The sequence below is a fragment of the Capra hircus genome, chromosome 23, assembly GCF_001704415.2.
Source record: "Capra hircus breed San Clemente chromosome 23, ASM170441v1, whole genome shotgun sequence".
In the NCBI taxonomy this organism is placed as follows: Eukaryota; Metazoa; Chordata; class Mammalia; order Artiodactyla; family Bovidae; genus Capra; species Capra hircus.
Genome location: NC_030830.1, coordinates 39,668,228 through 39,682,921, shown reverse-complemented (window position 1 = coordinate 39,682,921; position 14,694 = coordinate 39,668,228). Strand labels below are relative to the sequence as shown.

Below are 14,694 nucleotides of genomic sequence, written 5' to 3'. Positions count from 1 at the left end.
TGCAAGTGTGGGGTGTCTCCAGGCCAATAAAGGAGTCAGTCTGCGGGGCAGCTAAAGAGAGAGACGGCGTCCCCAGTCCTGGTGGTACAGGCCCAGCGGGACTGTGTGTTTTCCATCTCATAGGAGGGCCCTCAGGAGCTGTCACTCGTGAGAAGGTCCTCGGGAGCTGACAGCTCACTGGGCAATAGACGGGGGTGGGGGTTGGGGGGACGTGTCTGACATTAGGAGCCAAATTCGGTTCCAGAAACACCTCCCCTCATGTTCCTGCTTGCCCCAAGAGGTAGAAGAAAGGCGATCCCTTTGCCTTCCTGCTCTCGGTGAGGCTCATCTTAGGACCAGACTGATTCCTGGTCTCCCGACGTTTTTGCACATGGAGCCCATGCCCATCGCCCCTGCTTCTCACCTGTGCCACCTCCTAGGAGGGAGCCTCGCTGTCCCAAGGCTGTGGTCCTCCTTGGACTGCCTGTACCCAACTCACCTCCGGGGCATAGAAGACCCAGCAAAGCCCAGGAAGTACTTTTCCCCCCAGGCGCTGTCTTCTCCCTCCCCTCACTCCCAGTGTCCACGGAAAAGCCGGGCATGATCTGAGTTGCTCCTGGCATCCAGGTGATGGTGACGGGAGAGGGAGCCTGTCTGTATATTATACAGAGTGTCTCTTCCTGCTGCCAGCGTGTGGGCACCGGGGTCCTGTGTTCTGAACCAGCAGATGGGAGAGGGCCTTGGCAGCAGGTCCCTAGTGTGTGGTTTTGGTTGTTTTCAGCCATACAGGGAACATATTTTATACAGCCCAGGTAGGAGGAAAAAAAGAAAGCCTGAATACTTGCTGAAAATGGAATATTTGCAAGCATTTTATAGAATAGATGAGTCCATTATGGTGATAACTTTCAGGCTTTACTAAACACAAATACAAGCTCTTTATAGAGTTGACATGAAGTGCACTATTAAAGCGTGGCCATTTCCCACCTCTCTCCAAAAATGTCACGGATCCTAAGCAATAAAAAACCAGAGAATGTTGAACTGTTCCGTTCTATTCTGCCAGCCTCTTCCCCCGACATTCCCCCGAGGTGCAGAATGTTTCTGGGAAAACAGCCTAATCAGATTGTTTCTTAACTCAAGCCTAAATAGTTGAACTACCCAAAGTGCGAGGATCAGAGCGGTATCTGCCTTCTGTGGCTGCTCCTCTGTCCAGAAATGACCACATTCCCCCTTTGCTGGTCCTGGGGCCCCAGGGCTGTGGCAGGGAGAGGTGATGAGGTCCAGCTCCTCCAGCCTCCACAGCCCGGGCTGAGGGCCTGGGCAGGGCTGTGCCAGTCTCTGCCTGCATGGACATCACGGCCACGTCCCGCCTCACCCTGTGCTCTCGCCAAGGCTGGAAGGGCTCCTGGGCTTCAGGTTGTTGGGAGAACCCGCAGATCCTCTGTAAACTAGAATCTTCGCAGCTGGCCTCAGCTGCCGCAGTTCACAGAAAACAAAGCACACTTTCTAGGCTGGATGGCACGGCTCTGAGAGTGCCCTGTGCACCTGCTGCAGACCAAAGCGCCCAGCCGCTGGGGAGGCTGGACTCTTCCTGGCCACTTGCAGTTGTCCTGAGGGCGACCCCTGAGGCCTGTAGGAGGAAGCGGAGCAGAGAGGTGTCCAGCTCTGCTCTCCCTGACTTCAAAAGGGCCTTTGGCAGAATGTCATGAACTGGGCAACCAGGAGACACTGACTCTACAGGCCAGTGGGGGCTTTGGTGTTAGGTGATTAATCATATGATAATCATGAAATATATAATGTAGGAGACTTGACTTTATTTAAAAAGACACCTTGGAGTCACCTTCCACTTGAGCTTTTCCCACCCTGACTGTGTGGCCTTGGGAAAGTAGCTTTTCATTGTTGGCATTAACTAAGTGGACACTGGGCTTTTTCATCAGTCAGTTGCCCCTCTCACCATGAGCCGGGCCTGGTGGGTAGAAGGGCAGATAGAACACTCTGGATTCCATCCCTCCTGGTGTTTCCTGTGGTGGTTCTCCCACATTTACCCCCTCAGGCATCCCCAGCTGGTAGGCCCATTCCAGAGATAAGGACCCAACACCCCATGTAAGGACATTTCCTCACCTTAGCAGCCTACTTTTCTCCTATAAATGCAGAAAAGGAAACAGAAGGCACCTCAGCAGATCTCTGTTGAGTGCCTGCTCTTTGCTCAGGTGTCAGGCTTCTGCACTGTAATGACCGGTGTGTCATCAGACGCCAGGTTGGGCCTTGTGGCCTGGGAATTGGAAAGCAGTTTATCTGGAAGGCAAGAGCTGTCTCCACATATCCCGAAGCGTTTTCTATGGAAGAGCAGGTGACATCAGGGGAAAAAGTTTAAATCTGTAGAAAGGTAAATGTTCTATAACTTGGTGCTTTCTGCAAATGGGGCGAACTGACTGGGAGAGTTAGCCAGGGCCCCCTCCCTGGGAGGTCTTTAGTCCCATTAGACTAAAGTGGTGTGGGAGCTGGGATTGTATGACCTGTGAGCTCCCTGCTGCTAACTCCAGATTCTGTGTCTGGAAGAACTCTCAGGAAATAACTAGGAATCACCTTATAGACGTACTTGGGTTCAAAGGTGTATGTGGAGCTGTATTCATTGTAGCACTGTTTAGAGAGACTATTGGGAACGCCACATGCGTGCCTCCTCTCCGAAGACTGGTGAACACTGGCTGACTATACCACGTCCGTCTAAAAAACGAAAAAAGTGTTCTTTTTGAACTGTGACGAGAATTCCAGAATGTGTTATTAAGTGGAAAATCTGAGATCCAGAGCAGCACACTTGGAACAGCTCTGTCAGAGTTGGGGGGTGGTGTGGAGTTCAGTCACACAATTGCTTACTTGCAAATAAACCTAAGAGATGCTTGAGAAGCTGATTATGCTGGTTGCCTCCAGGGAGAGGAACTATAGGCAGCTCGGAGACAGGGGTCAGAAAGAGGCCTTTCTCTGAATAACCTTTTGCATCTTTTGAATTTTGAATCATGCAAATTATTACTTGTACGAAAATAAGTAAAAATATGTTTTAAAACTTTACTAGATCAGAGCGCTGTGGACAACAGAAGCGGGGTGGGGAGCAAGCCAACTTTTTATTGAGCATCTAGAGCCAGGTCTTAAGCCAAATGCACTCAAAACGAAACGGGCAGGGCCAGAGAAAGGGGTGCTCTGGGGTGGGCTTGGGGGGGGGGTGGGCTTCTCTTGGAGGGGCGCGGCAGACCTGCTTCCCATGCCAGCCTCTGGGCTGCCCCGGTCATCCCGGGTGAGAGGTGTTTCCCCTGCTTTTGCAGAGCTGGGGGCTGGAGTTCGTGTGCGCATCTACAGTTAGGGGACTGTGTGCCTGCCTGAGTCAGCAGGCGTTTCTGTGGTGGAGGAGAAGACCTTCCTGCGCTCTGGCTGCCGGGTAGAGGAGGTGTTTATCCCGTGTTGTTCAGCCAGGCTCAAATGCTCTCCCTTTGTGTGCCAGCTGGAGGCTGGCTGGAGAGTTGTTATTTTTGACTGTCAGACCTAAGGCTCCTTACTTGCACTTAGAGGAAAAAGCATCCACGTCCTGGTACAGAAGGTCTTTTTTTCCTTTCTTTAGAAAAAGAGCAGTGAATGATCTCATCACCACTACGCTGGGGCGGGGGCGGGGGCAGGGGCGGGGTGGGGGGGCAGCTCCTCCTCCTGCCCCGCCTTGTCCTGCCCCTGGCCAGGTTTCCCGGAGCAGGGGCCTTGGATCTGGCTCCAGGTGACCAAAGCCAGATGGCTGGGACAGGTGGTCCACATGGGGGTGGGGGTGATGCTGGAGACATCTGGCTGCTCAGAGACCAGTTGTGTGTGCTGTGGTCCAGGGGAAGGACAAGTGTCTGCCCTCTTCTCCCCCCAGTGCAGAGCTGTGTGCAGGACTGCCCACCTCCAGGGAGCAAAAGCTCCTCCGTTCAGGGTTACATGCCCATTCCAGGGCTCTGCTGGTCTGAGCTCTGGAAAATGTCCCCACACCTCAGAGCTGGTGGTCACACAGTAGCAATTATCTGTAAGGTGCTTACGAATTGCCAGGCCCTGCTCCAGGTGCGAGGGGTTCAGCCCGGAACAGAGCTGGTGCAGCCTCCGTCCTCATGGAATTTAGAGTCTAGCAGGAGCCGTGGAGGGCGCCTGCCCTGGCCTGCTCTCGCACCCTCCACACGGTCTCCACTGGGTCTGGAAAGGCTGGAGGGTGGGGGAAGTGATGTATAAATTGCCTCGGAAGGGAGGCTCTTGGGCGTTTCCAGCAGCTGAGCCCCAGTTGTTACCCACGCACTCCCTTCAGAGCACATCTTCAGACCCTCGGGGGCAGAGGCCAGAGAAGAGCCTTTCTTGACCTGAGTGTGAGCTCTGAAACCTTGCAGGTCGGTGCTGGACCTTGGCATCATCTGGAAAAGTCCTGGAGGGCTGCCCCTGCACGCACTGCTGGTGAGCTGGCAGCGCTGACTTGAGCCTCACAGCCTGTCTTGTTCCTTTCTCTTCCATCTCAGATTGAGAAGATCATGAGCTCTATTGGAGAAGGGATCGACTTTTCTCAGGAACAGCAGAGGATCTCAGGTACCGTACCACGCAGCCATTTCCCCCACGGGACGCAGCCCTCTCGCTCCCTTCCGGCTCAGACATTTCTCTGACCCAGAGGACAGACGTTCAGGGGTGAGAGAGGTCAGCCCAGACCACGTCACACTCGCGTCTACACCGCCCACCCAGCTGTGATTTTAGGAGCCATGACTCCTTTTGCGTAGCGGAGGGGAGAGTGGACAGAGGCATCTTAGGCTGTCTGTGAAGGGATCGACTGCCGCTGTTTCTTTCCTGAGCGTCGGCTTCCTCTGGCTGGCTCACTGGGGGTGCTCCTTGAGTTGGCCCTGCCCTCCCGGGCGGCTCCGCCTCTCCCCGGGAGCATGGCTCGGGCCCTCCTGACCCATGGCGGTGGCTGCCCCGGCGAGGGCTCTTCACCTGATCGCCTGGGAGGGCTGGATTTGCTGCTGTCTCCTCGTGTCTGTTTCTCCATTTTTCCATTTATTCGTCATGTTCACTTCAGAGCACTGTTACTTGGGGTATTCTTTTCATTTCAAAGCCCTACAGGTGAGCTCTACCTGCCTTTGAAACAAAGGCTCTAGGGAGGCCCTACCTGAGCTGTTTTCCTTGGTGGTAGAATTATGGTTATGCAGCTTGCTCAGGTGAGGTGACATTCTTATGGTGCCTCTCAGAGCACCTCTCACACCCGCCCCTTAAGCCTCTGAAGGCCCTCTTGCCACCAGGGCACCTGGGCCGACAGCAGCTGAGGAGCTGGCCTCTTCCAATCATCAGGGAAGGCACCCTCTGCACTTAAGGGCGGCTTTCTTGTGCAGTCGGGAGGCTGTTTCCAAGACTGCTCTGTGAGCCCCTGGCCCTGGCAGGAAGTCCGGTGGATGATGGGGAAGTGTGCACCTCGGCGAGGAAGCTGCTGCTGAGGCCACGGGCCTTGTGGGGAGCCTCGGCCCTGTCTCAAAGCTGGATTCTAGATGCACGTGTGTCCAGGGAGAGGTGCTCACTTCCTCTGAGCCCAGTTTCCTATCTACGACATTTCGATAATCGTACTGACCTTTCATTTGTTAAGGATAAGTAATACATACAAATACTTGAGGTAAAGCAGTGCTTGTTTTTGTCCATGAAACAATTACTTCCTCATATTGAGAAATGCACTGGGTTCCTCGAGCCACCCTCCATTCAGCAGCCCTGTTTCCCTGGGCTCTAGCAGAGAAGGCCCGATTGGGTTGGGTCCATCTTTACCAGGGATGGATTATGCGGGCAGTCTGCACACGTGGCTCTTCTGGCTAAGAGTTTGTGGCTCTGTTTCGTGGCACTTTAATACATACAGTCTGGGGAGCTTAATTGTGGTTTGCAGGCTTTGCCAGGAACAAGTGTTTATTGGGGATAATGTTTAGGACCGAGACAGACACTGTGGCCATTTTCAAAGCTGTTCTCTAGGGGCAGCAGGGATGGGTTGGCTGCAGTCAGTTCAGTTGAGGCTGCTGTCCGCTTCCCTGGGCCCCTCTGCATCTGAGGAGCTTACATCAGTTGTGTGTGCTCAGGAGGTTGTTGCAGAAGCAGGCCGTTACCTCTTGGCTTTGGTGAATCAGGAGATGTGACAGCCCTTCTGGAAAACACTCTTTTGGAAGAGTCCTTCTTCTTAGACTTGGTGACAGTGAGCCCTTTCCTTGCCCTGTGGGCCCCACCCTCCAAATCTCAGCCCCCATGAACCCACATGAATGGCGAGAGATGGTCCAGCTACCCCCCTAGGTTTCTGGGTCCCAACACACAGTGTTTTTAGTAGCACTGAGTAGCATCCTCCAGACCCCAGCTTAGGAAAGTTGAGGGTGAGTACACAAAGGTGGCCACTTGAGCAGAGGGTGCGTCCACCCGCACTGCAGAGTCCCAGCCTGCGGTGTCCGTGCGGTGACTGGACTGTGAAGGATGGAGTGGGGCCCATAACCTCGGTCCAATGTGTCAGGGGGGACTTTCCCCAGGACCTCAGGGAGCACCAGCCTTCGGCTAAGCCCCAAGTAGATTTCTTGTTCATTTTGAATGGTCAGCGTCAGATTTCAAACCGTCCTTGGTTTCTGGATCTAGGAGAGGAGACCTGGGCTCAGGGGTCGCCGTCCCAGGAGGAGGAGCAGACTCACAGGCAGGCAGCCCTTAGCTAAGCAGGGTGTTGCCCCCTGTGACTGGTTTCGCAGTCCTGAAAGCTGAGACCCCAAGGTGGTGCTTGAATCTCACTCTTATTTTGGGCTGTGGGCCCCTGAGTGGCTGGCACTGGAGCTGGTGACCTGTATCCCCGATGGGCCTGTTGCCAGCTCGTCCCACTGTCAGGAATCCAGGGAGGGCGGGCCTTGCTGCTTTCACCAAGAGCCTGTGCTGTCCAGCCAGTGAAAGAAAACGCTTGACTTTCTTTTGCTGCCGTCAGCCGTTTCAGTGGTTGAGTAGGTGTTGAACGTGGGCTGCTCCAGGGGACCCTGTGTCCTGGGAGAGCAGCAGGCCAGCCTGCTGGGGGGCAGGTGTCTCCCAGCACGTTTAGAGGTGGCGTGTGGTCCCCGGGTTTGGGTCTCCGCGGCTGGACTGGAGGTTTGGTCCCAGTTCCCACTCGCCCTTGGTGCCCCCGGCTGTGTCCTCCCCTGATTTTGGCCAGCCTGCTGTGGGCCTGGCGCTTCTCTGCTGCGTTCTCACAGCCTGGAGAGAAGCCACTTCCTAAGTTGTTGGGTGCACTCACCTGAGAACTCTGTTTGTCCTGTCCTTATTGTATCACCTGTTTTTGTGATACCTCGTGGCTTATCTTCTTGGCAGAGAGGCACAGTCATTCCTGAAGTGATGGGGGTGGTGTGGCTTCACCTATAGGCTGTGCCCTTAGGAGAGTGTCACTCCTCTGTCCCGTCTGGCTGTCCTAGAAACTGTCCGCCAAAACTGTAGGACGTTCCTTCTCGTTCTCCCTGATCAGCTGTCTGCAGCCCCTGGAGCTGGAGGTAAAGTTCGGCCGCCTCTGGCTTTCGTACATGTGCACACTGGCCAGCAGCCGATACTGGAGGGTCTGTTGGAGAACTCGTCCTTTTGCTCCCGTGCTGGTGGCTGCTGTCTCCTTCTCCCTTGGTGGCAGCAGCAGCAGCAGCTTCTGCGGCGATGTCCGATCCCTGATGTATTTTCCTGAGCGTGGAAGGGCGGGGGGAGGGGAGGGGAGGAGGGGGAGGGCCAGACGTTACAAGAGTGAGCAAGGACTGTGGAGCCGACAGCAGGCAGCGTGGAGCCCCGGAGCCTTTAGACAAAGCATTCTGCTGCGGTTCTGGACGCGCGCACAGCCACCAGCAGCAGGCGGGACTACGGCTGCCTGGCCAGGGGATTACGAGCAGGAATGAATCAGCGGCTGGGAGACACTTGATTTCACAGGCACACAGAAGCCCGCTGCTGAGGTTCCGAGAGCAGACAGCCCCTCTCTGGGGCAGGGGGCCCAGGCCGCCCCCAGACTCAGCATCTCGCAGAGCTGCTACCGTGTGCATCGGGAGGCCGGCCGCCAGGGCCCTGACCACCATCTGTTCTGCAGAGGACAGAGGAGGGGAGCCTGGGACAGTGGGTCACCAGGGTCTCCTACCTTAACCAAGCCACTTGGCCTGCCCACAGGGCAGAAAGTGCTGGGAACACCAGAATGGCTTTCACCGCGTCGAGACTGGTCCGGAGGTGCCGTTTTGTAGTTGGTCCTCCTTTTTCCTTCTTTCATCTCTCCTTGCCCATGAGAACCGGAGGAGTAGATGGGGTTAAGGTGACCAGCTCAGAGCGTCCACGGCCTTCCGGGAAGCGCTGAACTTTTTTCCTCCCTGCGCTGGCAGGCTCGCGGTCCTCCCCGAGAAGCAGAGCGAATGAGGTCCTCCCTTTCATGTTCATCTTCAGAGGAGGGGGGCAAGCCCCGGAGACGCTGGGAAGACAGCTGCCGCCTTTATCACTCGGCCAGAGAGAGAGCAGCGCCGAACGGGAAATAGGCTCGAGCCACTCCGATGAGAGGACCGCTGCCTTTCTCTGTTGTGTTGAGCTGGGTTTTGTCTTCTTTAGCTGAGAACTGGATCTGCCCGCCTGCTTTCCACCCGAGCAGGCTAGTCACGGGAACAGCCACCGTCGGAAGAGGAAGATGAACGCCCAACCCCCGCCGCCCAGCCCCGCCCGGGAAGGCAGCCCGGCGGACAGCGACCTGCCCCGGGAGACGGCCCGCTCCCCGGCGGCGGCCGGAGTGTAGTGGGGTCCCGGCCCCCAGCCCTCGCCCATGCGCCCGCCCGGCCCGCGCCGCCCTGAGCCTCTGCGCACGAAAGCCTGGTGGCCATGGTTTGCTTGTTCCGGGACTGCTGGGGGAAGACAAGTAAAAGTCTCCTTTCTCCGCGGGCCGGGGTCCTGCTGCTTGGGCTGCATGCGCTGACTTCCCGGGGCCAGGCGCGGAGCCCTCGCTGTGCCTGTGTCCCTCCGCTGCATGAAGAGGCGCGCTCGCCCCTGACTGGCCTGGGCTGCAAGGTCGTGGGACTGGTCCCTCTTCCCCCGCCCCTTCTGGGGCCCGTGGGGACGGACTTTGTGAAATTCCTGCGTGCAGGCGGACAAGCGCCGACCCAGAGAGCTGGGGGCTCGGCTCCCCTGGCCCCCCCGGGCAGCTGGACCCCAGGGGGCGTGGGAGTGGGCGGCGGCCGCCCGGTGCCCTTGTGCTACCCGCGGAGGAGGGGCCGCAGGCCCGCGCTCGCCTGCCTCTGGTCCCGAGTGTGGCTGCTCCGTGGTAATGACGATGGTGTGGCGGTGCCATCTGTCTTCCTCCGAGTGCCGCTGCTACCGCCTCGATGGTTTCTCCCTTTTCAAGCGTCTGCCGATTCCTCTCTCGTCAGGTGCGCGGCCGCTGGAACAGAGCGTCGGGGAGTGGCTGGAGGCCGTGGGGCTGCAGCAGTATGAGAGCAGGCTGCTTCTCAATGGCTTTGACGATGTCCGCTTCCTGGTGAGTGCCCAGCCCTGGGGGAGGCCGCTCCCGCACCCCAGGCCCCGCTGGAGGTGGAAACTGTACGTAGACCTGTGTCCCAGGAAGAGGGGCCTGCGCGGCTGAGACCCGGCGGTGGCGCCGCATTGTCAGCACCGCTCTGGGCACACCCTGTCGGGAGAACTCTTTGCAAGTTCACATCGGAGAAGTAGTGTTCCTGACACATCCCTTGGTCCACTCCTGTCTCCCTTTCAGATCTCGGGTCTCAGATCCCAGCCAGACACCAGAAGCTCCCTTTGTTCCCCAAAACTTTGCTGTCAAGCCTGTGGTCACTGAAGTCAGAAGGCTTCTGGCAGGAAGGCCTGGTAGTGGGCTGGTGGCCTCATGGGTGGCCCAGACAGGAGGCTGAGTGGGGGTGGGAAGGATTGGCTGCTTTATTGAGGCGTAACTTTGCACTCTCTTCTTGCAAAGCACAACAGCTCAGAAAGAAAAACCCAAGTGTCCTCTCTGTGGAGCAAGGGCCCCCCTGGACCCTGGGTCCAGACCCAGGGCTCCCTGTGGAGGTCCAAGAAGCAGCTGCAGGCGGGGTGCCCATGCCTGACCCTCCTCGGGAAGCCCTCCCCCGCATCGAGCGCTGTGGTGGGGACAGAGCTGACATGTCCTGTTAGCACTCTGGGTGCGGGGAGGCGCTCACTGACTCTCCCAGCAGCCCTGAGATGTGCACTCACATCTGTCTTCGTTTTCCAGATCCAGAGCAGTGGAGTGTCTTGCTCATGCTCACATCTCTGGGAACTGGGGGGGTAGGACACGAACCTGGCACTCCGGGTCCGAGGGTCCTGCTTCGCTGCCACGCACACAGCCTGTTTCTTACTGGTGGCTGAGGGGAATGGGAGTGGTGCCTTTTGGATGCTTGAAGTCGCCTTCTTGCCCGCGCTGTGTTGGGAGCTGGTTTGAGGTTCCTTTCTTCCTGGTGGGCCTGTCCCACCTCTCAGGATTTCCAGGGTGCAGTCCCGAGTGGACACTGAGGTGCCTCCGCTCCCTGAAGCAGATCCCTGACCACGCAGCCCCCTCAGCCACCGTGATTGAGGGTGGTGGTCAGTGGACCCAGGGCTCCCCTTGCCCTTTCCTGTCCAGCATGGGTCTCTGTGGGGCTCTCACTGACGGGGTGGCATTGGGCACCTCGCAAGTAGTGGGCCACCCAGGGAGCTGGCCCAAGGCACTACGGGGGACCCTGACTGGGACAGCTCACCCCACCAGGCTGTCTGTGTCCCAGGGCAGACAGCGAAGGCTGCTGCAAGCCACCTTCCCAAGCCAACTTGAGGCCAGTTATTTTTCAGCTTTTAAAAATACTAGGTTTTAAATAGCTTTTTTTTTTTAACTTGAACAGAGTATATTTATGGTTCTTATAACCTAATCCCTGACTTATCAGGTTCCTTGGGGAAGGCCAGCAAACCCAAAACGGAGGTGAGTGTTCAGCCAGTGAGTGAGGGCACCGGGCCCTTGATGCTCCGCTTCTGAGCAGGGCCCTTCCTCAGACTGGCCGTCAGGTGGGCGAGGGAGGGTGGCCGTGAGTGTCCCCTCCCTGCGCTGGGTTAGAGGCTGAGCTCCTGACTTCTCACCCCTCCTCCTGCTGGTCTGGAAAGGCTAAGGTTCCCATTCCTTGAGTATAAAAACTCCTTTAAAACTGCTTCTCTGCCCCGCCTTGGGCTCCAACCAGAAAGTAGCTGGGCCGGCACCTGGGGAAGAAGTCTGGCCCTGGGCCAGGCATCCACGCATGATGCGGGGCCTCTGTCAGAACGCGCCTGTTCTGTTTGGGAAGGGGATCATTGAGGGAGGCCCGCAGCTCAGTTCTTCCAGAGCCTTCCAGGCCCCTCCTGCTGCCCTGGGAGCGAGCTGTTCCTCTCTGTCCTCTCAGTTCCAGAGGGGCGGCTGGCAGGCAGGAAGGCTGATTGTGCCTCAGTCTAGTGCATCGCTTCTCAGGCCTTCAGCGGCCTGAGTGGCCGTGCGCAGCATCCTGGGTGATTACATGTAGGTTGCCAGATGGGCTGCAAGGCTAATTAAGTTTTCATAACCAGAAAAGAGAGGACGAGAACACGTAAGAAGGGAGTGTTTTGTTTAGAAACATTCCCTCGTTACATATGGTATAACTTATACTGCGTTAGCTGGTGGCATTATCCCTGTGTGGTTTGGTTTTCAGTAGGTTGTAAATGTTTCCCTTCATTGTGAAATGCCCTGGAGACTTTTCTACAAGATGCACAAGTGGCTGCCAGGAAGCCAGCCAGGCTCTAAATGTAGTAGGAACGTCTGAGACCGAGGGCTGCTATGGAATCTCACTGTGACGCTGTCCTCTGAGTTGTGGGAGGAGTCTAGGGCGTTTGCGAGAGTCACTCGGCTCCCTCCCAGGGTAGAGGGGACCTTAACACCACGTGGTCTCATCGTCCCCTCTGTGCCCGAGGTCCTTCCAGATGAGCTCTGCCCTGTTCCCAGGGACGGGCCCTCCCCCTTGCAAAGGCACAGCCCCTTTATGCTCTACATCGCTCAGGCATGTTTAGACCATTCTTTATATTGAGCCAAATCTGTTTCCTTGTGGCTTTCTGTCCCCAGGTCCAGGTTTACTTTTGGGGGCCACGCAGAGCACACTTAGGCCATGAGAAAATGGAAGATCTCTGTCACGGCCTCCTGGGTCCTGTCTTGTCTAAGCTCAACACCGTCTTTTTCTTGGCTCTTCCTCCTGTGATGTGAGGCCTGAGCCGGACGAGTGAGTGCTGCAGTTTGAACTTGATTCCTACTGTCTCTCCCGCAGGGGTCAGGGGCTGCCCTTCCCGGCTCACACGCCTGCCGGCCCGCCCACCACGCTGGCTCGAGCATCGTAGCCAGTCCCATTTGCTTCACCACAAATCTTGTCTTCAGGAAATGGGCTTTTTCGGGAAAAGGGAGGAAATGCATTTAATCAGCACAGAAAGAAGGTAATTGGTGGTTGGCAAGTGTGCAGCTCAAGCGGGCTGATGCAGGTCCAGTATCTGGGACTCGGCCTGGCCTCCCCTCACTGGAGTGTCGTGGAGTCAGCAGCAGCGCTCCTCACGCTGGGGTCGGGTGGATTTTTAGAAAGGTTCTCAGGACTGTCTGACGTGCAGAAACATTCACCTTGGAGTGCTGAGTGAAGAAACTGAGACACAAAAATCCGTGTGCAACATGATATTAATTTTCAAAATAGGAAGCATCTCGAAGTGCAAGGAGTAAGCCAAAATGTATTCTACTGTTCGTTATCTCAGGAGGATTATGGCTTTGTTTCCTTTTTGAGAGTGAAATAGAATTTCTGCGTTTCCTACAAGGAATGGCTCTGAAATCAGATAAGCAGATACTGTGGGCATCCTAACAAATTTGACAGTCTAGCTGGGAGAACGCGCACACACAGCACTGGTAACAGCGGCGAGTGCTAAGTGCTGGGTGCGGAGGAGGTGCCTCTCTCACCCAGGGTTCACCGCCTACCGGGCACCAAGCTGGCGGCCAGCCCTGAGGCGTGTACCCATCAAGTTGCAAACAGGGCCCTGGGCCCAGAGGGTGGAGGCACTGCCAGGAAGTGGCAGAGCCGGGACACTTGCCCAGAGCTATCTTACTTTGAACCCCTACATTCCCCGTGCCATCCTGGGGGTTCTGTAGAGGCTGCAGGAGCTGGTAAGACTCTAGGGAGAGGCCCCCACTGTCTGTGGTGAGCTCGAGGCCAGCTCGAGGGCAGAGACGGGCAGGACCCAGAGGGCAGCGAGGGGGGCTGGACCTGATGTTGAGGGGCCTCAAAAGCCACTCTCTGGGGGGCCCCCACGATCTCTGAGCTCTGGGTATAGGGGGAGGGATCCTGTGGTTGTGCCTTCGCCAGGCAGAGCACCAGGGAGTCAAGGGTGCTGGACAGCATGGTGGAGTGGGGAGCAGGCACGTGGCAGGTGCTCGAGGCTGGGAGTTTGGACAAGCGGAGAATGGGAAGGAGTCGGCAGCAGCTCAGGCTGGGCTGGAAACAGAGGCTGAGCGGCAGGCCTGTGCCTCTCCGGGGCAGTGCTGAGACGGCCTCGTGCGCCTCCCGTTGGTTTATTTCTCCCCCCTGCCCATGTTTTCCTGATGGACCAGCTGGTCCCACGTGTAGGAGAGAGATGGCAGGTGAGCAGGACCAGCCCCTGTGAGCGCTCAAGGCACGAACTTGGCCAGGGGCTTCTTCTGTACTGGCTTCTGTGAAGCTTCCCAGCCAGGTTCCCAGACCCTCGAGCCCCCCTTCTTGCTGTACCCCCAGATCAGCCTCACTGTTCACCCCAGAAGCCAGGCTGTGCCCTTGGGTTCCCGCCCAGGCTCCCCCCGCAGCTCTTCATCCCCCTCTGATGTCTCTGCCTTGGCCTCTCCCTGCCCTGCTGTCAGGCTGCCTCCCCGCCTCGCCGTCTCTCCAGCCAGCGCTCGGGGAGCTGACGGCTCTGGGGCAGGGGCGTTTCTGTGCCCCTGTGTGTAGCAGGGCCCAAGAGGGAGAGTTTCCTCACCTGGCTCATTGGACGGATGTGGACCTAAGGCTTTGGAACGAATCCGTTCAGTTCAGTTCAGTCGCTCAGTCCTGTCCAACTCTTTGCGACGCCATGGACTGCAGCACGCCAGGCCTCCCTGTCCATCACCAACTCCTGGAGTTTACTCCTTTGGAAGGAATATTCTTAGACAAGTGCGGATCCTGCCTCTTGTGCTAACTCAGTTCTGTGGTCACTTAAGAACTTAGCTCCTCGGTATCCCAGGGGCTGCTGCTTCCTTGTCTCTGCAGAGCCCTTGAGCCTTGAGACCAGAGCCAGGCTCCCTTTGGGCCCCTTCCCAGCGCGTGCGCTCTCTTGCTTCCCCGGAGTTACCCAGAGGGCCAGCAACTGGAGTTACTTAGCATCCAGCTCCGCGTGCCCCTGTGCGGCGCTGGCTTGCTCCCGGTCCCCTTCATAGTGGAGTTTGAGAGCCGTTTTCATGTCTGTTAATTTAACTAAGTGCACTTAGGATGGAGTTGGAGTGGTGAACACATCCTGTCCTGTAGCTTCCGGGTCTGGGCTCTTCGGGTGAGCAGCCACTGGGGGCTGTGTCTGGCATCTCAGCACGTCTCTGTGTTCGGTTAGTTGACCCCCCAGGGTGCATGTGCAGGAGTGCAGCGGGCAGAGCAGTAGGGCCCATGTGTCCCTGGCAGACATCAGCTATGGCTCAGGTGTCCCTGAGGCCCG

At 57.1% G+C, this 14,694-nt stretch overlaps 1 protein-coding gene across 8 annotated transcripts in view; it reads left to right on the top strand.

Moving 5' to 3' along the window:
* ANKS1A (ankyrin repeat and sterile alpha motif domain containing 1A) overlaps positions 1-14,694 on the top strand; it is a 168,629-nt gene that overhangs the window by 136,237 nt on the left and 17,698 nt on the right. For all 8 annotated transcript variants that reach the window (XM_018038709.1, XM_018038707.1, XM_018038704.1 and 5 more), the window contains 2 exons: positions 4,497-4,563; positions 9,387-9,493. In XM_018038709.1, coding sequence (XP_017894198.1) covers positions 4,497-4,563; positions 9,387-9,493 — 174 coding nt within the window. The remainder of the gene's footprint in view (positions 1-4,496; positions 4,564-9,386; positions 9,494-14,694) is intronic.